Genomic DNA, 12,451 nt, shown 5'->3' with positions numbered 1-12,451 from the left:
TTAAACATTGTCACAAGTGTGAAGCATCATATCAGCGGTGCATCGAGGACTTGCACTTGCTCCATGTGACCACCAGAGGGAGGTCAAACTACAAAAAATACAAACTCTACTTTTACTGTACAACTTCATCTCCTTCATCAGTACTGTGTGTGTGTGTCTCTCTCTCTCTCTCTCTCTCTCTCTCTCTCTCTCTCTCTCTCTCTCTCTGTGTGTGTGTGTGTGTGTGTGTGTGTGTGTGTGTGTATGTGTTTACAGTGGAATTTCAACTACTGTTCAAATTCTGAGAAAAGTACAAAAACCCTGTTAGCTCACTTATAATGACAGATGTGGAGCTCTGTCAAGAAATGTTTCTCACTGTACATGCTTTAATGACATTTTTGGTTAATTGTGTTTGTATGTGAAGCTCTAAATACATATCCTTTTTTTTTTTTAAAAATCGAAGAATTTTCTGTTAGCAGTTAAATGTCAGTGTCTCTGATGGCGAATGGATACAGAAACAAGCTTCAGTGGAAAGTGGAAAGTAACCAGAACTACTTTTTAAAGTATTGCTCCTTTGTTAGAAAGCTGCATAATAATAGATTTGAATTTGACTAAGACTTTTTTCTCATCTGTCTCAACCTAACACATTTATTGTCCCAGTGTAATGGCTATAGAACTGAATTTGCGTTATTTAGTCACGTATTTTGAACAACTTCCTAATGTTCAGTCAATAAATTCAAAGAAATAATCCCATGTATAAATCTAGTGACGGACACTTTCTAAACAATGCTTCATGAAGCTTCGAAACCATTGCGTATCTTTTGTTTCGAATCAGTATCAGTGGTTTGGTGCGTGTATCAAATCGGGAAAGTCATGTGATTTCAGCAAACGAGGTTTCGTTACGTCATTACCTTTTTCTAAATGATTCGAAATCTCCATGGTTACCAGCTAGGGGGTGTTGATCTCCAGGTGAACCAGTGTTAAAATAACACTTGAACTGTTCTCTGGTCAGTTTTATTATGTAGGTTTATTAAACTGAAATGATTCAATAGTGTTTGTACTGATCCGTGGTCAGTGCTCGCCTCAAGAATACCTTGTTAATCATCTGACATGAAATCCCAAGCAAATTTCCTGATCAAAATAAAGAAGACCTGGCCAGATGTCAAAAGAGCAAGTGCTTCTTTTCTCATTCACCATTTTCCCAGCGACATTCAACGTGATATTTACAAGGAATTAATAAATTAATGAATTAGTTATGTTTCAGCGGAGCCTCGACTCGAGAGCGATGGCGTCGATGACGGTATTATCGTGAAATGTGAAGCTTTGAAAGCTGATCTGTTCTCAGCAGACAGAGCTGGATAAACGAAAGCACTAAAGCGCTGCTGCATCGCTCTCTTTATCTAGAGACTAAGCTAGGGCTAAACCCCACTGCACCACTTTCAGCACGTAGGAAACTGTTAACAAAAGAGAAAACCGACTTCTTTTCATTGCAAAATAACTCATGGATGTTGCAGATCACGTGTTAATTATAAAGATTATTTTGCAAATAGTTCAAGGTTGGTTTTTCCTTTAATGCTATCAGTTTGAGGGAATTTGTCCAGCGCATTGTGGGTAAAAAATAGACTGTAAAGGGGTGAATACGATCAAACTGGCATCCCAGCCCAGGCAGCAGCACTGACAGCGCCGAGAGAGAGAGAGAGAGAGACGCATCCTAAACCAGGTAGGACATGAACCTGGAACAGACAGTGTGTGTGTGTGTGTGTGTGTGTGTGTGTGTGTGTGTGTGTGTGTGTGTTTTAGTAATGTACACATGATTGGACATGTCGCGCGCGTTCAGCCTGGACACTGGTTTATTGTAAACGCAGCATCGGGGTGAGAAATAGTTTAGCCGTCATTGTGTTCGGAGACGCAACCAAACAAAACAAAAGCCCCCGAAAAGACAGCCATGGAGGCTTTGTGTCGCGTTGCATGTCATGAAATACTATTCCAGTTTGCGTAACATCTTCATAAGACGTGTATTGAAATGGCGCTAAGCGCGCGCGCGCATTGTGCGCAGGCCTTGGGAGAAAGCCTTCAGATCTGCTCATGTGCATGTACATGTTACAAATGCATTGGTTTGTTTACTTAGTTGCTGTGCATAATTCTTGATGCTGAAAAAATACAAACAAACAAACAAACAAAACCCTAAATCAAATTCCAATAGGCGTTTATTGTAGTGTAATACTGCGCAGAGGACAGAAAGGAGTGTTTGTGTTTGTGTTGTTGAAGCTCATCACACCATGCATATTGCTTCGACCTCAGTATTGATGTCCTCTCTCTCTCTCTCTCTCTCTCTCTCTCTCTCTCTCTCTCTCTCTCTCTCTTTAAAATTCCACTTCCACTAGTGGGAAGTTTCTTTCCATTCTTTTCATGGGAATTTGCACAGCAGTTTGAGGTTTTATTATAATACCCAGAACCTTGGATTTGAGCTCCACTATGCAGTGAAGAGTGACATTTAAGATTCTTTCAGTTATTCATTAGATGGTGTTTATCCTGATTAAAATGCAGGTGATACGGCCATTATATCAGTATCAATCAGAGACGGCACAGAGCCAATACCAGCAACAACAAAAAAACAAAAAAACGATGGATCGGATATGGGACAAAACATATCAGATATCAGATTCTGTAACAATTGACAAAGACTGGAATTGAATTTGGAAAAGAAATGTATTTTTGGAAGTGGAAAATATTTACATACAGTATAAAGAGACTTGACTGTGTTTTCTTTTTTTGTTAGGGTTTGATTTTATTATATTTATACTCACTGCCAGGGTTGGGGATTCGATTCCTGTCTCCGCCCTGCGGGCGCGAACCTTGCATGTTATCCCGGTGCCTCGGGGGTTTCCTCATGGATCTCCGGTTAACTCCTGCAGTCCAAAAACATATAGGCTGATTGGCATGTCCAAATTGCTGTAGTGTGTGTGTGCATGATTGTGCCCTGTGATGGGTTGGCACCCCGTCCCCTCGGATAGGTTCCAGGCCCCCCCCTTGTCCCTGTGTAGGATAAGCAGTACAGAGGATGGATGGATGGATGGATGCTTGTGAACGCTTAACTCTTTAGAGAACAATATGGGATGGGTATCAGTATCGGCTGATACTCAAGGTTTCGGTATCGGAAAAGGAAACTTTATATGATAACATCTCTAGTATCAGATATATTAGTAATAAGTTAATAAGTACATTAGTACTGAGACAAAAGCTGGGCGATATGATAAAAATATCATATGATACTCGAAGTCTAGCAATAGACTAGAAGAAAAAAAAACCTGGATTAAAATGAAAGAAGAATTACGAGGCAATTATAACACATTATCCACAAACATCTCACGAAAGATGTTTAACGTAATGTTCCCAAAACAAGTTAGTTCCTGTTCTTACTTACGTTATAGCAGCTAGAAACAGTTGCTCCCTCGCCAGCCCTCTCTTTATTCTCTCTCTTCAAGTTAAAGACAAAAAAAGGAAAAGAAACGCAGTTTGTCATTTTCCCGAGAACCCGCAAAGAATTGCAAACTCCTCTGTCCTGAAGATGTCGGAAAACTTAAAGTTACAGCTTTACCTCTGACTCTTACAAAGCTCTGACACTGGAGACTCCTTCTATAATGGTTACATAAACATCATCAGACAAGTCCCTGTGAATGCGATGTTACTATATAACCGATAACGTATTAGAACGAGCATGTTAATGTAAATCTGTGACTGTCAGAGCTGCTGGTATAGAAGATTAATCAACACCTTCTGACCAATCAGAATCCAGAATTTAGCAGCTCTGTGAGATAAAACTCTTGAACTTTTAAATATGGGATTCTTTTTTAATGAACTTTTTCCAGTCCAGTTACTATGTACAATATTGTTCCAAGAAGCCCATTGTGTCATTTAAAAAATAAAATAAAAAATAAAAAAGATTTTCTTGGAGACAGCCAATCAGATTGCAGCCTTCATCATTCTGAAGCTTGTGACTAAAAAAGTGTACAAAAAAAAAATTGCACCTATGAGTCTGAGACTGCTGTTTCATTGTGAGTAAACGTAAATATATCGCAATATATTTTCTATAAATGTATCATGGTATGATTTCATTTAGCCAGATCACTCACCCATTATTATTATACAACACTCATTATTATTATTATTATTGTGTAATACGTCATGTCTAAGTACAACCCTCTTACTTTTCCAGCCTTTTGTTGACCCCGTCCCACCTTTTTTGAGACGTGTTGTGGCCATCGATTTCAAAATCACCTTAATTTTTTCTTAAAACGGTACATTTCCTCAGTTTAAACATTTGATATGTTTTCTACGTCCTGTCGTGAATAACATACGAGGTTATGAGATCTGCAAGCCATTGCATTCCGTTTTTATTTACATTTTACACGGTGTCCCAACTTTTTTGGAATCGGGTTTGTATATGTAATTACACCATCTTGGGATTAATAAAGTATTATCTTATCTTAAAAAAGTATTATCTTATTACAGTGCTATAGTGACTTCCAAATCAGTACTGCATGTAGCTACTCCGCTCTAATGCTAATGCAGCTATCAAATGTTATCATTCTTTCCCGACATGGTTTAAACAAGATGAAAGCGCATATAATTCTGTGTCTGGGATTGATTATTTCCATGTTATGTGTCGTGATGTGCTTCACACGTTCATCTTTAAATCTTTATTTCCTGCAGTTGCGTCACATCACACAGATTTCCAGATTGCTGGATATGTGCGAGATTGTAATGAAGAAATGTAATCACACCTTCTCTCTCTCTTTCTCTCTCGCTCGGGCTCAGGAACACCGTGACATGATGCTCATATGTTTACAGCACTAGCGCTTAGCTGAAAATCGGTGTGTTTATAATTCGCTCAGTTACCAGAGGATGTGTTGTTGAGGTTTCTTTTTTAAATGTCATTTTTAAACCAGAACTCTGTGGGCGGTACTTTATATGCCAGATCTTGCTTTAGAAGTACAGCAGTACTAAGAACATCATTTAAAACACAGCGAAAATGGCTTTTTCATTTGACTTCAAAAAAAAAAAAGAAAAGAAAAAGAAAAAATTAAATTGTTAAATACTTGTACCATTTCCTACAGTGGATTTAAAACAAAAAATAATCTGGATAACGATATCGGAAATTATCTGGACTCTAAGACATGCTCAGTTATAACACTCCTGCCTGGAAATGAATTGTAGATTTTTTTTCCCCATTTATTTATTTATTTTTTATTATTATTCTTTTGAAATGTTAGATTAGAGCACAGTCGGGACATTCAGCTGTGCGGAACTTAAACGCATCCTCCTTGTTGAATGACACAATCTGTCGATTCATTCAGTGGGGTCTTTTGTTAAAGCTGTTGCACAAGCTGTCTGTGTGGGTGACTTGGCAGATGCTACTGCGGCCCGCTTTCACACACACACACACACACACACACACACACACACACACACACACACACACACACACACACACAGAGCATGTGCATTGAGCCTTCTCTACAGTTGTCACTTTAGCGTAAAGGAATCGGTGACAAACCCACACAGCGTATTGATCTTTTACATCATGAACTTGGATGCCAAGGGACCGAGAGAGAGAGAGAGAGAGAGAGAGAGACGGAGGGATAGATAGAGAAAGAGTGAGATAGATATATAGATAAATAGATAGATAGAGAGAGGGAGCGAGAGATAGGTGGATATATATATAGATAGATAGATAGATAGATAGATAGATATTCAGAGTGATAGATATATAGATAAATACATAGAGAGAGAGAGAGAAAGGTGGATACACAGATATTCAGAGAGAGAGAGAGAAAGGTGGATGGATAGATAGATATTCAGAGAGAGAGAGTGTAAGACAGAGGGTAATAGATAGATATTCAGAGAGTGAGAGATAGATAGATAGATAGGTAGATAGATAGATAGATATTCAGAGCTAGTGAGAGATTGATAGATAGATTGATAGATATTCAGAGAGAGAGAGTGAGAGATAGATATTCAGAGTGATAGATAAATAGATAGATAGGTAGATAGATAGATATTCAGAGAGAGAGAGAGAGTGAGACAGGGTGATAAATAGAGAGAGAGTGAGGTAGATATATAGATAAATAGATAGATAGAGAGAGAGAGAGAGAAGGAGGCGGAGTCATGCTTGAGCTGTGTATCTGGCTCAGTTCAGGGACAGGTGCTTGGCGTATCAGATGAATCATCAGCGCTGACATTTCATCGGATCGTCTTTCTTTCTTTCTGCAGCGTTTTGAACAACAGAATAGAATCAGTTTGTGGTTTAATACTGTGCTAATAACTGAATAACTGATTTATAGATAAAGAATAAAACACTGTCTCCAGATGTTAAAGGAAAATACAAAGAAGCGGCGTCACAGTTCCCGCCCTGACGCTGAGTGCTTTCCACTGGAGACTGGACACTGGAGACTCCTTCCATAAATGTTCAATAAACGTCTACTTACAGAAAACTCCAGCTGATAATGTTGATATTATGATAAATTACACCACAGTACGTTTTTCTGAGGAATCAGAGGTACAGTAGTGTACACTTATATCGTTTAAGCATCTCAATGTTTAAGCATCCCTAATGTTCCGATTAAAATACTTATTATACCGACGTTAAAGAAAAGCACTGAAATCGACAATATTATTCATCTTGTTCTTATTGATGTCTGGAAGCACGACTCTGTATTAGCAATTAGCATACAGGTCTGTCCTGTTCTGTCCTGAGCAGCAGTGGAGGAAGTACAGCAGGCTGGAGGGCATTTACACAGCATCTGTTTCATCTATGAGTAAAGTCCATAGTCAAGCAGACGTTCTCCCTGTCAGCACGCCCACTGATCCACACTGCTGACCCCCTTCCGAGTGTTTATCTGCCCCGTGACACCATTTCTGAACTCAACAGCTGAGAACGAGCGCGCTGTGATGATGACACGCACTAATTATAGCAGTGGAGCTAGTCAGGGTGCGGCACGGCTGCGGCGCGAACCTTCTAATGAAGACTAGAAGATTTTGCAGAAACAATCAGACACTCCTCTATTGAAAATAATAATAATAATAATAATAATAATAATAATAATAAAAATAATAATAATAATAATAATAATAATAATAATATTGTCCTGGTATGAAATACTGGTCTCAGTATTATGAGATTTTACAATTTATTTTATTTTATTTTATTGACTAGAATTCAATCTGCCTTCGACGTCTGTTATTAAATGTGTTGACATCCACGTTCGCGCCACAGACGTAGTAGGTTGAGGTTTGGTCGAAAAACGCCGGACGGTTCCTTTAACACACTGCTTTTGTTTTAAGTACAGAACGGAAGCTAATGTATATTAGGGGAAAAGTCACGCTGATTTCCAGACCCGGAACAGACTGTTCCAGACCTGGAACAGAGGATGGTATCACTTTAATGTCGTCCTGAGGTCACAGTGTAATCTACTTCTTATCCCTGCAAATCCAATCTCCAGTGGATTAGAGCGGTGGCCTAGCGCACTATAATATTATCTCCACCAGAATGCTTCACAAATGTCAATCACGTTTATGAAGAGTTAGCACAATTCTGTATATTTGTAGCTGTAGACATCGGAGTATTTGGAAGAAGGTGGAGGAAAAAATTAACTCTAAACGATGACGATGACAGTAAATGGTTCGATGGTTGATTGTGATTATATTCATTCATCTATAGTAACCATAATGTATAATAGTGTTAACCTTTATTGAATAATAATAATATTGAATAATATTTACTATCTTATCAAGCTAGACTGAGAAACCACTGAGAAAATGATGACGATGCAAGTCGAGATGCTTCCTGGAATCATCCATAGAATCATTCTTCTGAATTTCTCTCTGTTTGTTGCTCTGTCTCTCCCAGACACTGCTATGTTGAAATAAATTAGATATGACTGATGTGGAGGCAACGTATGAAGACTTCATAGCCTCTGGAAGGACGGGCAGAAGGAATGCGGTGCATGACCTCCTGGGGGAATCAGGAGGACTGGACGCTAGCGGACTCTCGCAGACGCTTTCGGAGCTCAACATCAACAAAACAGGCGAGTGATACTATCTCGATATCTTCTACAACGATAGCAGGAACAAATACTGTTCTGGTCCTGATATGTTCCAGGGTTATTCATTCAGAAGTTAACACATTGGACGTCTGACCAGAAGGTTGTGAGTTTAAATCCCAGCACTGCAAATTGCAACTGCTGGGTCCTTGAGCAAGGCCCTTAATCCTCAACTGCTCAGATGTATAAACGAGATGAATGTAAGTCTGCCAAATTCCATCCATGTAAAAGCAATTTTTATAAATAGATTCAGACGGCTGGTGAATCTGAATAAACTGTTTTTTGTTATGTATTAATCCTGAACATGGCAACCTGTTTAAAATATTCCATGTGAGGTGTAGAAAGTGTTGCCAGCATTGCAGTTTTTACTCCCAATTGGGAAAGTTTCAGGGTACGTCCACGTTATTCTGGATAAATCTTAAAAAAAAACACATCTTTTTCCTCTACGTTTTGGCTTTCTGTCTACACTGAGACGGCGCTTTTTAAATACACTCTCGCAAATGGACTGAGAAAACGGAGCCATTCAAAAACAATGATGTATTTTTAGTCATGTGACCCATTTAACTCAAAACAAACTCGTTGTTTTGTTGTGCTACAGTTGTTGTGCCTGCTATCCAGTTTGAGAGTTTTGTTAAAGATTACTGTCACTTTGTACAACCATCAGATTGCATTTTTTTCAAAAGGGACGGAATTCTCACTCGTGGCTGCTATCCAGCGGTCGAGTAAATAGACGCCTGACGCAGGCCAAAGCTTGTTATGTTTTATACGCATGCGCGTTATACTGTAGGGATGTGAGCGTTTTCAGACGTTTCGGTGTGGATGAGCAATTTTTGGAAAACGTTTGAAAACGCCAGTGTAGACGGAGAGCGTTTTTAAAAACGTAAATGCAGCTTCAGATCTATTCGGATTAATGTAGACGTAGCCTTAGAACAGGGTCGCTTGTGGAAAAAGCAAATCTGTGGATTTAAAAAACATATTTTTATTTCAGGGTGGTTCATACACAGTCAAGAGCTGCCAAAATCTTCAAACAAAAGGAAAGTGAAACTCATTTCCCATGTAAAAGTTGAGAAATAGAAGATAAATGCGGCTCACTTTTGCCTTTTCGTCTGAACGTTTTGGGATAGTTTCAGCTTTTTTTGAGATGTAGTAGTAGGGTTGGAAATTTTGCTGAGACCTGGCAACCCTGGGTGCAGGATCTAGTCGAGGTAACAATGCGCTCACACTTGCTGCGGCGTGACGTGACGTGACATGGGTACGAGGTTTTCATTTTTAATGATAGTATTAACGTTTTTCACAGATATGACAGCGATCGCAAAGAGCAAACAGGAACATTCTCCAGCTGCTTTTACACAAGACGTTTTATTTATTGTTTTATTATCTCCAATGCATGTTTTACACGGAATCCTACAGCAGGGGCTGCCAGACTTTTTTCCGCAACTCCAAATGGACATTATGAATTTTCTGCAACTACTACATTTTTTATTCCAGGTTCATAATTTAGAATGAATTCTTTAATCACTCAACGTTTCAGCGTATTTTCAGGTTCGTTTTATTGATTTCTGTTGTTCCACTGAGTCAGAATCACTCAAGGAACTAGCCACGGTATGGGCGGAGTCATTTGTCCATGTTTATTGCTGAAATCCTACGCTTCTGCGGTGTGTCAGGATAGCGAAAAAGACTCCAATAGAACGTACACGCTTTGCTAAAATGTGCCTTGTTTGAAATTAATGTTGTAGCACAGGGGTTCCCAAACTTTTCCAGGGCAAGGCTCCCCAAATGGCATTAACATTTGACCGAGGCCCCTCTTTTGCAAGATGTCTTTAAAACACATTAAAAATACAGACTTCTGAATATATCCCTCTTTTTATTAATAATTATATCTTACATTTTTACATTACATTACATTAGGAATTGATTGTGTGTGTGTGTGTGTGTGTGTGTGTGGTTGTCTGAGAGTGATAATTTATTTTTGACTCCAAATTGTTGAGGTCCCCCGGGCGCCCCCTGGCGGCCCCCACTTTGAAAACCACTGTTTTAGCACACTAAATCTGTAGACATTATTTAGTGCTGTATTTTTTACATTAAAGTGCACCTTTAATATCTTTATTATCTTTCAGATATTACCTTTCATGTAGCGTATTATAGAGCTGTTTGTGAATGTAAAAATGTCTGCAAAGTTTTAAAAAAATCAGACAGCACAACAAATAGAGTTATTGACTCCCAAAAGAAGGAACCGGTTCTGAACAGCAGAAACGACTCGTTAGTGATTCCAGATTTACTTCCTGTACTAAATAACATAGGTTTGTAACAAAAAGCCCCGCCTCTCGTCTTCATCGGTTGCTCTCGTTATGGTAGTGGGCATTTCCTTTTTGAAACACAGTAAACCAATCACGACAGACTGGGACATTTGGCCAATCCGAGCAGAGTATGCTCTTTATAAGGAGGAGTTTAGAATGAATCCTTTAAAACAGATCATTTAACGAGTCGTTTGTGACGCTGAGGGAAAAAAGGTAACGCCGCAGTTTAAATTTTGAGCACATTAAAGTGTTTTTTGATCTTGGATGTGTGTAAATCGATCATATGAGATCTTTAAAACAAAATTAGGCACGTTTCAAAACCATAATAGGTGCTCTTTAAATTGTAAAAAAAGGCACTTTTTTTAACGTCATGACCAATCAGATTACAAGTTAGTGGAGACAAGCAAGAAAAACAAACATGGAGGACAAACTGGTGAAAAATGAGTGAAGGAGTGAAGTGAAAACTCGTTCCATAAACGTTCCTGTAAATAAACTTCACCTTAAAGAAATATTCAACATAACATTTTCACATGGAGCGTGAAACCATAACGATAACGTTCCAGAACTTTCTGGTTGGTACTGCTGTCTCTGGCCACTTTAACAGTGCAATTGTCTTTATGGTGTTAAGAAGATATCTTTCTACTCATGCTCTCTTTGTAACCTTTTTAAAATCTCTTTCCATTAAGATGAAGGGAATGACGGAGAGAAAAGCTCGAGCTCCTCAGACTCCGATCCTAAACAAGAGGAGAGCAAAGCGGAGAGAACGTAACAGCCTCCTGCGCGATTAGAAAAGAAACTTCTCAGCTCCATCCTGTGGTGATTTGAGGACAGGACATGGCCGAGCAGAAACAGCGACGCCTTCTTCTACTGGTCTGCCCCGGACTCAGCCGAGGCTCTGCCTTCAAAGCGTTCAGAGGAAAAGGCTGGACTTGTAGCTTCAGCACCGGATGAAGCGTTAATCACTTCAGTAACATAGCTGATGTAGGCACTCCCTTAGCTAATCACTGTTAGCTGTTAGCTGTTGAAATGGAGCTAAATCGTCCATCAGACCCTCCATCCCAGAGGGATGTAGCTGGAGATTCGTAGGATCTTCTCAGCATTTGACTTTCCGTCACAGATTCATGGAGGGATACATTTTTTGATCTGCAGGCCCACTGCCAAGTTAGCCATGCTAATATATTTCTGTGTTTTCCTTGATATTTATGAGTAGTAGTGTTGTTGTAATAGCCTACGTTTTTAAATATTTTTAAATATTCATTCGGTATTTTAAATCGGATTTTGTTTCTCACTTAATGTTTCAGCTGATGTTATTACCGAATACGTGCAAGAAACGAGGTTTCACATAACACAGACGCTGCACCGTGATCGAGTATGAACGTGGTGTAAAAAGTGATGCATGACACCTAAATATATTCACGGTCTGTTCAGAGAATACACATGTACAAAATATGCAGCTGTGTTCACGTGAGCTAAATGTTTATGGTGTTTTTCTTTTTTCTTTTTTTTTTTTTTGGAGCTTGTGGTTTTGATTTTTGTTTTTAATAAAAAAAAATATTAATTTGATCAACACTGCCCTGTAAACTTTTTTATTTTGAGCTCACCTTGATAGATTTTTTTTTAGCATGTATGTCTTCCACATTTGTTCAATTTGTGACAGATTTGGTAATAAACATTAACGGATGATGTTTTTGTCATCTTTAATGTTTTTCCTGACTGTTTTTCTTGTGTCCCTTAAATAAAGGCTACATTTGGTTGGCAAATATGCATTTATATACACATACATACATACATGACTACATATTAATTCCTGTTTATAACTAAAAAATTATGAATGACCCATTATGAATGACCCTTTTCAACACGAATTCAGATTTAAAAAATTCTCTGTATGAGTACTTGCATTCTTTATATATACCATAATATTTCCTTAGGAAGTAAATTTTAAAAACTAGCACGTAATGTAGTATATAGCACAGTAATGTAGTATCGATGAATATACAAATTTGAGACACGTCCCTTTCCCCTTGTGAAACAGGATCACATTGTCTGTGTTTGAATATTGAATCCAATATC

At 38.6% G+C, this 12,451-nt stretch overlaps 1 protein-coding gene across 1 annotated transcript; it reads left to right on the top strand.

Annotated features, from left to right (window-relative positions):
• The first annotated feature begins 1,620 nt into the window (after positions 1-1,620).
• pkia (cAMP-dependent protein kinase inhibitor alpha) lies at positions 1,621-12,061 on the top strand. Its single transcript, XM_017453311.3, has 3 exons — positions 1,621-1,699; positions 7,889-8,066; positions 11,065-12,061. Exons 2-3 carry the CDS (start codon positions 7,916-7,918, stop codon positions 11,145-11,147), a joined length of 234 nt encoding a protein of 77 aa, XP_017308800.1. The 5' UTR covers positions 1,621-1,699; positions 7,889-7,915; the 3' UTR covers positions 11,148-12,061.
• The last annotated feature ends 390 nt before the right edge of the window (positions 12,062-12,451 follow it).

The sequence above is a fragment of the Ictalurus punctatus genome, chromosome 23 (genome assembly GCF_001660625.3).
Source record: "Ictalurus punctatus breed USDA103 chromosome 23, Coco_2.0, whole genome shotgun sequence".
Classification (NCBI taxonomy): Eukaryota; Metazoa; Chordata; class Actinopteri; order Siluriformes; family Ictaluridae; genus Ictalurus; species Ictalurus punctatus.
The sequence above is the reverse complement of the archived record's forward strand: the minus strand, read 5'-3'. Positions and strand labels throughout refer to the sequence as shown.